Below are 16,256 nucleotides of genomic sequence, written 5' to 3'. Positions count from 1 at the left end.
ATGCCAGATTTAGTGTTGTGTTTTTTTTCCAAATAGTTCAATCTTAGTTTCGTCAGTCCCAAAACTTTTTTCCAATACTACTGTTGAGTGTCAATGTGTTCTTTTAAGTAAGGTGTTCAGCAATGTTCCTTTTAGTAAGCAGCAGCTTCCTTCATGTGTCCTGCCAAAGACACCCAGCTTGTTTAAATATTTTGCCGGTCACTTGGGGTTGTTTCTTTACCTCACTGATGAGTGTTTGTTGTGTTCTTGGGGTCATTTTGACTGGTTGCCCACTTCTTGGTAGAGTAGCCACAGTGTTAAAGTGTCTCCATTTGTAGTTTGTTTGCCTAACTGCAGACTGGTGAATTTCTATAGTCTTTAACATCACTTTGTAACCCTTTCCAGCTTTATGTAACTCAGTAATTCCTGATCTTTTGGCGAGGTATGGCTCACATAAGCATCTTCTTCTTGTGAGGAGCAAAGTCAAAACATTTTAGTGGTTTTTGTCATGAAAGATCAGAAATGATAGATCTAAAAACAAATTATATAAATACTTGGGTGTCTTATATATTGTTATCAGTGCACTACTTCATTTTAAACTGTGTTGGTGTTGTGAAGCAGTTTCAGATCAGATTGTTGTCAACTTCAAAAGAATACATCCACAACATCTCTGTCCAGGAGGACCTCTCCTGGACTAATAACACAACGTTAGAAAGCTCAGGCACTCCTCTACTTAGTCTGCAAACTGAAGTACATGAGTACCACCACCCATCATGTGCTCCTTTTACTGGTAGACCATCAAGAGTGTCACACTGGCTGTATCACTTCATGGTATGGAGGCTGCACTGCCTCCTGCTGAAAGACCCTGCAATGCACAGTGAATGCAGCCAGCAGGATCATTGGTCCCCACTTGCCCTTCCTCACAGACAATTTACATACCCACCTCACCCGTTGAGCCATTAGCATCTCTGGAGAAAAAGGTGGGATGTAGTTTGCTTCCATACCAGCAGGGGCGTTAAACAGGATTTAGAGACAGAATAGAGCAAACTGAGAATAATGCAGACTGGTCGAAGGGCTTATGTGGAAGTAGATGATACAAAAAACATAGAGGAAGGAAACTGGAAACGGGTGTGGCCTAGGAGCTGATAGGAAACGTAGTCTAAAAAGGGGGGCCAGTAAAGGTTGATGTTCTCCACTTGTACCACTATGGACAGAAGAGAGATGCTAAAGTTAAAGTTACGAAAACAATGGATAACAGGTTGACACAGGGGAACACAGAAGTCAGATGATCCCGAGGGTTCAGGCCCTCTTCATGCCCTCACACTTGCTTAACCTACTGCCACAATGAAATATTAACCTGAATTGGTCATGTCAAGTAACGTGAAAAGTGATAACTGTGTTTTAACCATACTTTACAACATGTTTTCATATATCAGCCTTTTCAGATTACCAATTACAAAAACTGTATAAAATGTGCAAGATATGTGGTGTTTATAATAATTAGTTACAAAATAAAAACAGTACATGCAGCACATGGAACTAACGGGTAAAGTCTCATTGATGCATTTCTAATGTATAATCTGCTGACGTGTAGTAGAAGGAGGGCAGTTCTTATCTGAGAAGCGATATAAACCTGTGCAGAGACAGTCATGCACACATGCATGTGCTTGAGGGATGGAGATCTCAGTTCTCTTTATTGGTCTGAGATTAGTTTTAGGTTTATTTGAGCTGAACTCAGGTCTTGCTTTAAATGATTTAGTGGTTGATCAGAAACAAAGGGCTGACTACATACAGTCTAGAGATGGTGCTGGGGTTAATCTTGAAAATTCACAAGAAAAATGTAAACTACAAGGTACCCCTCGTCTACCTGCATTCTCAATGGATGGTAACTATGTTATTGGGGGTGTTTTCTCCATACACAACTACATGGACACAGTGAAACATAACTACACCACCATGCCTGCTCCACTAAGGTGTACGGGGAGGTTAGTAATAATGATAATAACTGTTATATTGTGTAGCACTATGAATAGAAGAATTTTTAAATTAAAATATTGTTCAGTTATTCAATATGTATGGACAATGTATACATGTATGTATAATATGTATCTATGTTGCTGACAGATCCAGTAACCGGATTTAGATATTGTTTACTACTATCAATTACAGTACTTTTTTGATTTCTGGTAAAACTGTGATCTGTCCATATCATATGTACATTTCTGTGTGCAGACTTGACTCTCGTGAACTGCGCTTCTCACGTGCAATGATCTTCGCAATTGAGGAGATTAACAACAGTACAAAGCTGCTACCAGGTATAAGACTCGGTTATCAGATCCATGACTCATGTGCATCAATTCCAATGGCAATAAAAGTGGCATTCCAGCTTTTAAATGGCTTGGACCCAATGTATTACACCACTGAGAACTGCTCACAATCTGGTATGGTGATGGCAATTGTTGCTGAATCTGGGTCGACGCCATCAATCGGCATATCACGAATCATCGGGTCTTTTAACATTCCTCAAGTAAATATCTTAAATTTCTGGCAAACTGTCTTTTAAATTGAACTTTAATTGTGCTCTTAATAGGTATATTGTTTTGTTTTTCTTTAGGTGAGCCACTTTGCCACTTGTGCATGCTTGTCCAATAAGCAACAGTACCCGACATTCTTTAGAACAATTCCCAGTGACCAGTTTCAGGCTGGTGCTCTGGCCAAGCTGGTGAAACAATTTGGTTGGACGTGGATAGGTGCTGTCCGCTCAGATTCAGATTATGGAAATAATGGCATGGCTTCTTTCCTGGATGCAGCACAGAAAGAGGGGATCTGTGTTGAATACTCAGTATCATTTTATCGTACCCATCCACACAGCAGGATAAAGAGAGTGGCTGATGCTATCCGCAGGTTTCTAAATTATTACTTATTGTACTTTTCCTATGCTGGTACTAATTTTGATCACAAAACTACTAAGCAACAGTATTTAGTCAAAGACAAAATTAGAAGAAGGCCCATTTTATTATCTTAGTTGTAAATTTCAGAAGAAGTCTTGCCATTGTGTTTACTACCCACACATTTAATAAAAATGTGAGCAAGTCTTACACGTTAAAAAATAAATATATGAGCCACCAAATGGAGTAGAGTTAGCGTGTGTACTGTTTATACATATTTAAAACCTATTACTTGTTTTAAGTGGTATAATACATTGTCTCTCCAGGTCTACAGCTATGGTTGTTGTGGCATTTGCAGCGTCTGGAGACATGATGATACTGCTTGAGGAGCTGTCTCGTGAGCCTTCTCCACCTCGTCAGTGGATAGGCAGTGAAGCCTGGGTAACTGAACCAGACATGCTGAAGTTCACTTTCTGTGCTGGAGCCATGGGATTTGGTATTCCACGATCTGTCATCCCAGGTCTGAGAGACTTCCTGTTGGATCTCTCTCCCACTAAAGTGGCAGCTTCCCCACTGCTCACTGAGTTCTGGGAGGATGCATTCAACTGCAGACTGAAAGAAAGTGAGAAAGTGGGACTGATTTTGTCAATTATAATAGCTTCCACTGTGTGTTCCTTGGGTTGTGCCGTGTACTGTGTTGTTGTGAGCAGGTCATCCTGGTTTAAAAATCAAAAGCTGTTCAGTCCAAACCCCGGATTTAAATTGATATCTACTAGCAAAAAGAAGTGGACAATATAAAAATTGTGTAAATAATGACGTTATGTTCTCACAATGCAGCCCTAAACATTAGCACACATTATATTACTACAGCCTCTTGTAGACTAACATATATTTTTTGTGACTAATCTTTTCAAAGGTGCTGCCACAGATAAATATGCATGTAATGGAAGTGAAGACATACAAAAGCTCCAGAGCCCGTATACCGACACGTCTCAGCTCCGCATCACTAACATGGTGTACAAAGCTGTTTATGCAATAGCTCATGCCATTCATAATGCTGTGTGTCAGGAGACAAATTCTACAACTCAGTGTGATAAACTCACCAGAATAGACTCCAAACAGGTCAGTTGAAACTAATTGACTCTAGTGTGTTTGTTTAGCTATAGTCAAGCTTTTATTAAATCAACATTTTTTGTTTGTTTTAAATGATCTGTTTTTCACCCTCATTGGTTTATTTTACATCTTTCTCACAGATTCTTGCTGGGCTAAAGAGAGTAAATTTTACCCAAAATGGTTATCATGTGTCATTTGATGATAACGGGGATCCTGTGCCCATGTATGAGCTGGTTAACTGGCAGAAAAGCAGCAGTGGCAGGATTGAGATGGTGACAGTAGGGTACTATGATGCATCACTGCCAGTGGGCCAAGAGTTCCATATCTACAAGAACTTAACCTGGATGGAGGGCAGGACACAAGTGAGGAGCAACAAATGATCATAATCAAAACAGCTATATAACAAAGTAATAGTTTGCCTCTTTATACTGTATGTATTCAGGTTCCTGTGTCAGTGTGCTCTGACAGCTGTCCTCCAGGAACTCATAAAGTGCTGCAGAAAGGAAAACCCATCTGCTGTTATGACTGTATACCATGTCCTGAGGGAGAGATCAGCAATGTTACAGGTAAAACATGTTATCTCATCTATCTCTGTAACATTATTTATATGATTACTAAATGTTCTTTTTGACTTATTTTTTTCAGATTCCACTGACTGTTTCCCCTGCCCCAAAGAGTTCTGGCCTAACACAGAGAGAGACACTTGTTTCCCAAAGCCTGTAGAGTTTCTTTCCTTCAGTGAGGTCCTAGGAATCATCCTGGCTACATTCTCCATCGGTGGTGCCTGTCTGGCTGTTACAACAGCGACTGTATTCTTCCGGCACAGAACATCCCCGATTGTCAGGGCCAACAACTCTGAGCTGAGCTTCCTGCTGTTATTCGCCTTGATTCTGTGTTTCTTATGTTCATTAACGTTCATTGGAGCACCCTCGGAGTGGTCCTGTATGCTGCGTCACACAGCGTTTGGGATCACCTTTGTCCTCTGCATCTCTTGTGTTCTTGGGAAAACTATAGTTGTGTTAATGGCCTTCAAAGCTACACTTCCAGGTAGTAATGTCATGAAATGGTTTGGTCCTCCACAGCAGAGAATGACTGTAGTATTTTTCACATTTATTCAGGTTTTAATATGTACTGTTTGGTTGGTTCTTAGTCCTCCTTTTCCAATGAAAAACCTAACTACATACAAAGAAAAAATCATCCTGGAGTGTGCTTTAGGTTCAGCTATTGGGTTCTGGGCTGTTCTTGGGTACATAGGCCTACTGGCTGTCTTCTGCTTTGTGTTAGCTGTCCTAGCTCGGAAACTACCTGATAATTTTAATGAAGCTAAACTGATCACCTTCAGCATGTTGATCTTCTGTGCAGTCTGGATCACTTTTATTCCAGCTTATGTCAGCTCTCCTGGGAAATTCACTGTGGCTGTGGAGATATTTGCTATTCTAGCCTCAAGTTTTGGACTAATACTGTGTATATTTGCTCCAAAGTGTTTTATCATATTGTTTAAACCAGAGAAGAACACTAAGAAAAAATTAATGAACAAAAGTTAATACTAGGATTTGTGGATATAGTCAATATGACAGACAGCATTCAATATGAAACTCATGCTGGGCACATTTCAACACAGTCAACAATGTTTTTATATTAAGTTGTTATTTTCATTTCATTGTGTAAATGCCCTTCTATTGTGTAAAGTCACAAATCCTAATAAAAACACGAGTCCCAACAATTGGATAAAACCGATATTTAAATAATTTTAAATATATAATAACATTCTTCAATAAATCTTAAATTATTCTTGAATAAATAATATAAATACATTATTGGTTGAGGTCAGGAGGTCTTGTTGGAGTATTGCTGTTTGTTATACCTGGCATAACAGTTACTGACTTGCCCAGCTATTGATGTAACCCAAAAACTATGCATGAACACCAGGAAATTGTATTTTCAGGCAAGGAATGCAATTTAATCATGTGATTATGCCATTTTATGCAAAGTAGTCATATAAATTTGTCATGTTGGTTCAGTTGTATGGATTCTGAAAATAACAATGGCGTTTTTCTTTTAAATTTAAATGAAACCTGTAATATTACTGTTGAAATAAAGGCATTCTATTCTAAGTTACAATTGTATAATATTATTTTCAAATTTTCTTTTATATATATATATATATATAAATGAAATCAGTTAGACCTTGACCTCTGACCTTTAGCCACCAAAATCTATTTAGTTCATCACTGAGTTCAAGTTGACATTTGTGCCAAATTTTAAGGAATTTCATCATAGCATTACTTTTATATCATGTTCACAGGAATTATGTAGCTGTGTGGATAGAAAGACTTGTTTGGTAGAGAATCCCGACTTGCCTTAGTGGAGTTTAGTTGTAGGAGTACCTAAACTCAGTACTTAAGTGCAAGTACTTATATTCTCTATTCTGGGCTTACACCATAACATTTCTGGGTCCAAGATATAATGGGAAATCTGAACTTTATCATGGCTTAGTTTAAGGCCCATCAAAATCAACATAAGTACTTTTTCAAATTAAGCAAGAACAGGGTCGACGTTTGGGAGACATTTAATGCTTACAACAGTAACTTAAAAAAGTAGAAAAGACACATGGACACTTATTGGAAATTATGCATATAATACATGTAGCCTAAGAAACTGGGTGGAGCTCCCTCTTTGTAACGTATAATAAGGCACAGTAGAAGGAGGGAAGTTTTTATCTGAAAAGCTATATAAACCAGCCTTTTGTAGACACACACTTGAGGCATGGAGATCTCAACTCTTTTTATTTGTCTCACATTTGCCTTGACTTTGCCTGAGTTTAACTCAAGTCTTGCTACAAATAATTATGGGAAACAAAAGGATGAATGCACACAGGCTAGGGCTGGTGCTGGAGTCAGCCGTGATGCTTCATCTGTGCAGTGTAAGCTGCAGGGCAGCCCTCTTCAACCTGCATTCTCAATGGATGGTGACTATGTTATTGGGGGCGTTTTCTCGATACACTACAACATGCAGGCGGTAAAGCATAACTACACCACCATGCCTGAACCACTAAGGTGCACAGGGAGGTTAGTAAGAGCAGGACATGGGGGATAAAAAGAATTATAGACAGTGTTATGATTGAAGTCTTTTACACTGATGTTTCAGTATTGCTTCAAAGTATTTGTGTGGTACTGAAAGTAAAAAATGCTCATTTAATAATAAGGGCCAAATCAATGTTGCTCTGGTAGATTTCATATATTGTCTTAAGATAGTGGTTGTATGATTTCTTTTTGTTCTTAAGTGAAAATGTAGTTTTATTTTTGGTTCATTGATTCTAAATTGAACAACAGTGATTATGGTAGTAGGGCAACAGTTTCGTGTATGTATATGTATGATTTGCAATTGTTTTCTACTGTGTTTCTGTAAGGTTTAGGTAATGTTGAGATCCTGCTGATGTACATTTAAGTAATGACATGTTTGTTTTCAGAATTGAAACTCGGGAATTGCACTTAGCACGTGCAATGATCTTCACCATTGAGGAGATTAACAACAGTACCAAGCTGCTTCCAGGCATCACACTTGGTTATCAGATCCATGACTCATGTGCCTCAGTTCCAATGGCAGTAAAAGTGGCATTCCAACTTGCAAATGGCCTGGATCCAATGTTTTGCACTGGCGACAACTGCTCACAATCTGGTATGGTAAAAGCAATTGTTGGTGAATCTGGGTCTGGACAATCCATTGGCATGTTGCGTGTCATTGGATCCTTCAACATTCCTCAAGTAAGTATCTTTAAATATTGTTTGTTAATTTAAAATATGCAATTTCAGATTTTTGTGACTGTGCCATGAAAAAATGATATGGTTATTTTTCACTTAACAGTTATTCTCTCTTAGGTGAGCCACTTTGCCACTTGTGCATGCTTGTCCAATAAGCAGCAGTATCCCAGTTTCTTAAGAACAGTACCCAGTGACCAGTTTCAGGCTGGTGCTTTGGCCAAGCTGGTGAAACAGTTTGGTTGGACATGGATAGGTGCTGTCCGCTCAGATACAGACTACGGTAATTACGGCATGGCATCTTTCCTGAATGCAGCACAAAAGGAGGGTATCTGTCTGGAATACTCTGAATCTTTCCATCGTGCCAACCCACGTAGCAGGATCCAGAGAGTGGCTGATGTGATTCGCAGGTTTAAAATCTACTGTTTCTACTTCTTCTTGCTGTGCTGCAGTGCACTTTTAATAAAAGTGGTTTGTTTTAGATTGTGTTTCAAAGCACATTTCTGTTTTTATGGATATAATAAATATAATATAATATAATATAATATAATATAATATAATATAATATAATATAATATAATATAATATAATATAATATAATATAATATAATATAATATAATATAATCACAGAAAAAAAAATATATCAGTGGAAAAAATACATTGTTCTGTTGACATATTTTACAATAATGTATGCCACCACATTGATCATGTAATATTCTTAGAACATATTGCAAATATATTTGTGTTTATATTTGTGTAATAGATAATAATGTTTCTTTAGGTCAACAGCTATGGTTGTTGTGGCATTTGTAGCTTCTGGAGATATGATGACATTACTGGAGGAGCTGTCTCGTGAGCCTTCTCCACCTCGTCAGTGGATAGGCAGTGAGGCCTGGATGATTCACCCAGACATGCTGAAATTCACCTTCTGTGTCGGAGCCATGGGATTTGGTATTCCACGATCTGTCATCCCAGGCCTGAGAGACTTCCTGCTGGATCTCTCTTCCACTAAAGTGGCAGCCTCCCCAATTCTTAGTGAGTTCTGGGAGGATGCATTCAACTGCAGTCTGGAGAAAAGTGAGAAAGTTGCTCATATTTTGTAAATTGCCACAATAGTTCATAATAGTTACAGATAATAATAATAATAATAATAATAATAATAATAATAATAATAATAATAACAATAACAACAACAATAATAATAATAATAATAATAATAATAATAATAATAATAATAATAATAATAATAATAATAATAATAATAATAATAATAATAATAATAATAATAATAATAATAGTTCATAATTTGTTCATTATGCTTATCTTGACCCTCTTTCCTAATGGAACTCCCTGGGTTAAAAAGTCAAATCATGAGGTGGACGTCTAATACAATGAGGCTGTCTTAGAAGGTTACAGTGGTTTCACAATGCCAATAGAAGTCTCCAAATACAAACCCACAGTAAAACTGACAGTATAGAAAGAATCACAACAGAAAAGATAAAACATTCGATTTTGTTTGCAGAATGTGTAAAATACAAGTAGGCTACTAAAATTACAGTATTTTCAGAGGCTTATTTAACAAATTTTAATGGATTGAGCAAGTTTTGAAAGTATCATCAATGCATATGTTTTGACAGGCATGTTTGATTTGTTACGTCACTGGAAAAAAAGACACAAAAAGTAAAGTAAAACTGTATCTTTATATATTTTAGGTGCTGCAAAAGATAAACGTGTCTGTGATGGAAGTGAAGACATACAAAAGCTCCAGATTCCGTACACTGACACATCTCAGCTCCGCATTACTAACATGGTGTACAAAGCTGTTTATGCAATAGCTCATGCCATTCATAATGCTGTGTGTCAGGAGACAAATTCTACAACTCGGTGTGACAAACTCACCAGAATAGACTCCAAGCAGGTCAGTTTAAACTAATAAATGAACATTGCCATATCTTTTTATCTGTATTATATTTATTATGAATTTCAATTACAACTTATTTTACATTATTTCTTTCCTGTCTCTCCCTAACTAATCACTTTACTTCATCTTGACAGATTCTAACTCAGCTGAAGAAAGTAAATTTTTCCCAAAATGGTTACCATGTGTCATTTGATGCTAACGGGGATCCTGTGCCCAAGTATGAGCTGGTTAACTGGCAGAAAAGTAGCAGTGGCAGCATTGAGTTGGTGACAGTAGGGTACTATGATGCATCACTGCCAGTGGGCCAAGAGTTCCATATTTACAAGAACTTAACCTGGGTGGAGGGCAGGACACAAGTGAGGAGCAACAATTTAATATAAACATAATCATGACAACCATGTACCAAAGAGTCTTACAATATCTGTCTGGCTTTGTCTGTATATACTGTATGTTTTCAGGTTCCTGTATCAGTGTGCTCTGACAGCTGTCCTCTAGGAACTCATAAAGTGCTGCAGAAAGGAAAACCCATCTGCTGTTATGACTGTATACCATGTCCTGAGGGAGAGATCAGCAATGCTACAGGTAAAATAACATCTTTGAGGTTTAAATGTATGACATCAAACGTGTGACTTTTAAATTTTTAATTTAATTAACTTTAATATTTTCTTTCCAGATTTACCAAATTGTTTCCCCTGCCCCAAAGAGTTTTGGCCTAACACAGACAGAAACACTTGTTTCGCAAAGCCTGTAGAGTTTCTTTCCTTCAGTGAGGTCCTAGGAATCATCCTGGCTACATTCTCCATCGGTGGTGCCTGTCTGGCTGTTATAACAGCGACTGTATTCTTCCGGCACAGAACATCCCCGATTGTCAGGGCCAACAACTCTGAGCTGAGCTTCCTGCTGCTCTTCTCTTTGACTCTGTGTTTCTTATGTTCATTAACGTTCATTGGAGCACCCTCGGAGTGGTCCTGTATGCTGCGTCACACAGCGTTTGGGATCACCTTTGTCCTCTGTATCTCTTGTGTTCTTGGGAAAACTATAGTTGTGTTAATGGCCTTCAAAGCTACACTTCCAGGCAGTAATGTCATGAAATGGTTTGGTCCTCCACAGCAGAGAATGACTGTAGTGTCTTTTACATTCATACAAGTTTTAATATGTACAGTTTGGTTGGTTCTTAGTCCTCCTTTTCCAATGAAAAACCTAACTACATACAAAGAGAAAATCATCCTGGAGTGTGCATTAGGTTCATCTGTGGCATTCTGGGCTGTTCTTGGGTACATAGGACTACTGGCTGTCTTCTGCTTTGTGTTAGCTGTCCTAGCTCGGAAACTTCCTGATAATTTTAATGAAGCTAAACTGATCACCTTCAGCATGTTGATCTTCTGTGCAGTCTGGATCACTTTTATTCCTGCTTATGTCAGCTCTCCTGGAAAATTCACTGTGGCTGTGGAGATATTTGCTATTCTAGCCTCTAGTTTTGGACTAATACTGTGTATATTTGCTCCAAAGTGTTTTATCATATTGTTTAATCCAGAGAAGAACACAAAGAAACACTTAATGAACAAGAACCAGTACTAGAATGTAATTAAAATAAAATTAAATTACTTAGGCAACATGGACCACAGAGTTTGTGTTGTATTAATTTAATACAGTTAACAGTGATTGTACATAATTTAGGTTAATGTCATTTGTTAAAAAACTATTTATTCCTTGTCCTTTTTTGTTAAAGTTTTTATCTTCTCCTGAAAATGTGAATAAAACAAAATCTGGTATTTTGGCATCTAATTTTGCACTAATTGTGTGTATATATTTGTTCCCAAGTGTTTCATATTGCTAAAAAATGCCATAAAACACACACATAAACACACACACACATATATACACTGTAGATACAGATATATCTATATCTATCTTTATATATATAGAGAGAGAGAGAAAGAGAGAGAGAGTGAGAGAGAGAGAGAGAGAGAGAGAGATAGAAATCATAACATCCTATTTACATTAAACAGAGTTAATTATGGTTTTATGTTAAACCTGTATTTTAAAATACAATATACATGAATAAAATACAATATACATGAATATCTCCCTCTATTAAATTCTATGTTACTGCTTGCTTCAGATTTAAAGGTATACGTTACAACCAGATGATGCTTGTCACCAGCCCTTCATTAGTTGACCATCAGCAGGTGTGCAGACATCTACAAAACACAACGTTTGCAGGTGGTTATAGACATAATTTAAAACAATTTCTAAACAATATGGAATTTAGGCCTTCAAAACAGATGCCAATCTTCCTGGGATTCGACGTCCAAGTACATTCACCCCAAGGGAGGTGGGGAGGGGTATTAGGACAATTACTGGCAATAAGTCCAGCAGCCAGGTGAATGTGGACCAGGCCAACATAGTTGTGTTAATGGCCTTCAAAGCTACACTTCCAGGTAGTAATGTCATGAAATAATTTGGTCCTCCACAGCAGAGATTGAGTGTAGTGTCTTTTACATTTGTACAGGTTTTAATATGTACTATTTGGTTGGTTCTTACTCCTCTTTTTCCAATGAAAAACCTAACTACAGTATATACAAAGAGAAAATCATCCTGGAGTGTGCATTAGGTTGATCTGTGGCATTCTGGGCTGTTCTTGGGTACATAGGCCTGTTAGCTGTCTTCTGCTTTGTGTTAGCTGTCCTAGTTCGGAAACTACCTGATAATTTTAATGAAGCCAAACTGATCACCTTCAGCATGTTGATCTTCTGTGCAGTCTGGATCACTTTTATTCCAGCTTATCAATTCAATTCAATTCAGTTTTTTTTGTATGGCGCCAATACACAACAGAAGTTATCTCAAGACTCTTTACAATGCAAGGTTTAAGACCTTACAGAGAATAATTATACAAAAAATGATACAGAAATCACAACAAACCCATTTGAGCAAGCTTTAGGCCACAGTGGAGAGGAAAAACTCCCTTCAGAGGAAGAAACCTCCAGCAGAACCAGGCTCATAGTGGGCGGCCATCTGCCTCGACCCTTTGGGGTGAGTGGAAAGAAATGAGAGAAAAGAACAGCAGGCAATAAGACAACAACAAGCAGCAAGAACATTGGGCAGGTCAACTGCATTCTGGAGATATACAGCTCCAGGCCGAGGATACCTGCAGAAAATGACACAGAGAGAGGGAGACAGAGAGGAGGAAACACAACTACAGGAGAGAGAAGACACAAAGTTAATTATGTACAATGGTCGCATTTGCATTTATATGGGAGAAAGGAGAGAGGAGAGGAGCTCAGTTTGTCAGTAGAGTTCCCCCAGGAAACTAACCTATATCAGCATAACTAAGAGATGGTTCAGAGTCACCTGATCCATCTCTAACTATAAGCTTAAAAAAAAGGAAAGTTTTAAGTCTAGTCTTAAATGTGGAGAGGGTGTCTGCCTCCCGAACCTGAACTGGGAGCTGGTTCCACAGGAGAGGGGCTTGGTAGCTAAAGGCTCTGCCTCCCATTCTACATTTGGAAACTCTAGGAACCACAAGTAATCCTGCAGTCTGAGAACGGAGAGTTCTGCATGGAAGATATGGAACTATGAGTTCTTTGAGATAAGATGGAGCCTGATTATTAAGTGATTTATAAGTGAGGAGAAGAATTTTAAATTCAATTCTGGATTTTACAGGCAGCTAACCGTGGAGAAATATGATCTCTCTTACTAAGTCCTGTCAGAACTCTGGCTGCAGCATTTTGGATTAACTGGAGGCTTTTTAATTAGTTATTGGGACATCCTATTAATAATTAATTACAATAGTCCAGTCTGAAAGTAACAAATGCATGGACTAGTTTGTCAGCATCACTTTGGGACAGGATGCTCCTAATTTTAACAATATTTCTCAGGTGAAAAAAGGCAGTTCTAGAGATTTCTTTGATGTATGAAGTGAAGGAGACATCCTGATCAAAGATAACTCCGAGATTTCTTACAGTGTTACTTGAGGCCAATACTAAGTCTTCAAGGGTGTGAATGTGATTAGACATAGTGTCCTCTGAGATTTTTAGGCCCAAACACTATAACCTCTGTCTTGTCTGGATTTAGGAGAAGGAACTTGGAGGACCTTCAGGCCTTTATGTCTTTTAAGCATGCTTGAAGTTTGACTAATTGATTAGTTTCTTCTGGTTTCATAGATTGGTATAGCTGGGTACCATCTGCATAACAATGAGTGTTTCCTAATAATATTGCCTAAAGGGGGACATATATAAAGTGAAAAGAATCAGGTCCAAGCACAGATCCCTGTGGAGCTCCATAGCTAACTTTGCTGTGCATGGAAGATTCATCATTACCATGTACAAACTGGAATCTATCTGACAGATAGGATTTAACAATTCTAGTGCTGTTCCCGATCTCAATGACATGTTCCAGTCTGTGCAATGAAATGTTGTGATCTATAGTGTCGAATGCAGCACTAAGATCTAACAAGACGAGTATAGAGAGTAGACCACTGTCTGATGCTAATAGAAGATCATTAGTGACCTTTACCAGTGCTGTTTCTGTGCTGATGCTATGCTGTACTCTAAATCCTGACTGGAAATCTTCATACAAGTTATTGTTGCGCTGGTGGTCATATAATTGCTTAGAAACTACTTTTTCAAAAATTTTAGAGATAAAGGGCAGATTTGATACTAGTCTATAATTCACTAAAACCTCTGAGTCCAGAGTAGGCTTTTTGAGTAGGGGCTTGACTACAGCAACCTTAAAACGGTAAGACATCTTTGAGGAGTCTAGTCTGGATGGGATCTAAGAGACATGTTGATGCTTTAGAGGAATTTATTACTGAAATGAATTCAGAACGATCTATGGGGAGGAAGCATTCTAAGTAGAGGCGCGTCTTACAAATGAATCTAGAGTTGTTGTACAAATGAGACAATCCTTATCCAGGGAGGATTTGATCAATTGGCTACAGTGCTCAAAAGAATCCTAGGGTTGTTCTTATTTGCCTCTATTCATGAGGAGCAATATGAGGTTCTAGCTTTACGAAGGGCTTTTTTACATATTATTAAACTATCTTTCCAGGCTAGGCAATATTCATCTAAATTTGTGGAACACCACCTCCTTTCCAGCTTATGTGATTTCTGCTTTAAGCTACGGATTTGTGAATTGTACCATGGAGTTAACTTCCTCTGATTCACTAGCTTCTTTTTCAGAGGAGCAACAGTATCAAGTATTGTTCCGAGTACTATTAACATGATAGTCCACTTGTGCTGGAGTAGCGTTGAAATAACTGCCTTCCTCTGTGTTGGTACATGGCTCTGAAATAAAAGATGGAATCAGTTCCTTAAATTTGTCAACAGCATTTTCACATAAACTTCTACTGTAGTGATGGTGTAGGTGTAGTAAAGTTTGGTACTTTAAATTATAATATAAAAATATAAATGTAATTAAGAGTGAGGCTCAAAATGAATTAAAACTATGTTTATGTCTGGGGTTAATTAACAAACTTGAGTGGAAGATTGCTGCTACTCCTCCACCCCGACCTGTGCTTCTAGGAACATGATAATTAATATGACTTGAGGGGGTTGACTCATTCAGACGGACATATTTATCCTGCTGCAGCCAGGTTTCAGTAAGACAGAATAAGTCTATTTGATGGTCAATTATCAAATCATTCCCTAACAGTGATTTAGACGAGAGAGATCTGATATTTAACAGTCCACGTTTGATTGTTTTGTTTGTATTTTGTTCTGAGAGAGGAGTCGTCTTTATTTTTATCAGGTTCTAATGAATCACTCCTCTTGTGTTGGTTCTTGATTTAAACAATTTAGGTAGTCGAGGAGCAGACACTGTCTCTATGGGGTTATGGTGGTTTTTGGGGGGTGAAGGCTGTAAGGAAGCTGCAGATAGGTTTGTACGACTGCGTCTCTGTGTCCTGGGCTCCACTCTGAGATGTCAGGGTTTAGGTCGTCTAATAAACTCTGCCATATTTCAAGAGAGTTGAGACATCTACTGTAAAGTAGGATGGATTCCGTCTCTTATAATCAGCCCAGGTTTTCTCCAAAACGTTTTCTAATTGTTTATGTAGCCCACGTTGTTTGTGGGACATCACTTAGGACCTGACTAGCTGGCTTATTTTCCAAGGCGCGGAGCTGAGTCTCCAAATCAGTCAGCCTCGCCTCCAATGCTGAAAAAAAACTACATTTATTACAGATCCCTTTCTCACTAAAAGAGGTCGAGGAGAAACTAAACATGTGACAAACCGAGCAAGAGAGAGCAGGAGAAGAAGAAGAGGGAGAAGCAGCCAAGGCTAAAAGAGTAGAGCTAACGGACCTCACAACACAAGAAAACAAGAGTATTGACTATTATGAATGGTCCTTAAGTAACACAGGTGTATGTTTCAACTCTCTCACCAGTAGTGCTGTTCACTAAAACTATGAATTTAGTTTTAAGTTGGTTAAAGTAAGCAGTAAGTGATACTATATGCCTACCGTAGGAGGAGCAGCAGGTCAGCCAATCAATCAATTATGTCAGCTCTCCTGTGGAGATATTTGCTATTCTAGCCTCTAGTTTTGGACTAATACTGTGTATTTTTGCTCCAAAGTGTTTTATCATAATGTTTAAACCAG

The 16,256-nt window shown here is 38.1% G+C and overlaps 2 protein-coding genes across 2 annotated transcripts; both read left to right on the top strand.

Moving 5' to 3' along the window:
* The first annotated feature begins 1,821 nt into the window (after positions 1 to 1,821).
* On the top strand, positions 1,822 to 5,524 carry LOC113174053 (extracellular calcium-sensing receptor-like). Its single transcript, XM_026377721.1, has 8 exons — positions 1,822 to 1,964; positions 2,212 to 2,506; positions 2,594 to 2,883; positions 3,194 to 3,489; positions 3,784 to 3,989; positions 4,121 to 4,342; positions 4,423 to 4,546; positions 4,626 to 5,524. Exons 1-8 carry the CDS (start codon positions 1,858 to 1,860, stop codon positions 5,522 to 5,524), a joined length of 2,439 nt encoding a protein of 812 aa, XP_026233506.1. The 5' UTR covers positions 1,822 to 1,857.
* Positions 5,525 to 6,926: 1,402 nt separating this feature from the next.
* Positions 6,927 to 11,238, top strand: LOC113165152 (extracellular calcium-sensing receptor-like). Its single transcript, XM_026364526.1, has 8 exons — positions 6,927 to 7,048; positions 7,450 to 7,744; positions 7,859 to 8,148; positions 8,521 to 8,816; positions 9,452 to 9,657; positions 9,795 to 10,016; positions 10,119 to 10,242; positions 10,334 to 11,238. Exons 1-8 carry the CDS (start codon positions 6,942 to 6,944, stop codon positions 11,236 to 11,238), a joined length of 2,445 nt encoding a protein of 814 aa, XP_026220311.1. The 5' UTR covers positions 6,927 to 6,941.
* The last annotated feature ends 5,018 nt before the right edge of the window (positions 11,239 to 16,256 follow it).

Source organism: Anabas testudineus, chromosome 13, assembly GCF_900324465.2.
Source record: "Anabas testudineus chromosome 13, fAnaTes1.2, whole genome shotgun sequence".
In the NCBI taxonomy this organism is placed as follows: domain Eukaryota; kingdom Metazoa; phylum Chordata; class Actinopteri; order Anabantiformes; family Anabantidae; genus Anabas; species Anabas testudineus.
This window is presented reverse-complemented; position numbering and strand designations above follow the sequence as displayed.

Coding starts and splice junctions, on each gene's coding strand:
- LOC113174053 (XM_026377721.1), top strand. CDS start 1,858: ATGGATGGTAACTATGTTATTGGGGGTGTTTTCTCCATACACAACTAC. Junction 1,965..2,211: donor CCACTAAGGTGTACGGGGAG/GTTAGTAATAAT, acceptor TTCTGTGTGCAG/ACTTGACTCTCGTGAACTGC. Junction 4,547..4,625: donor AGAGATCAGCAATGTTACAG/GTAAAACATGTT, acceptor TATTTTTTTCAG/ATTCCACTGACTGTTTCCCC.
- LOC113165152 (XM_026364526.1), top strand. CDS start 6,942: ATGGATGGTGACTATGTTATTGGGGGCGTTTTCTCGATACACTACAAC. Junction 9,658..9,794: donor CCAGAATAGACTCCAAGCAG/GTCAGTTTAAAC, acceptor TCATCTTGACAG/ATTCTAACTCAGCTGAAGAA. Junction 10,243..10,333: donor AGAGATCAGCAATGCTACAG/GTAAAATAACAT, acceptor TTTTCTTTCCAG/ATTTACCAAATTGTTTCCCC.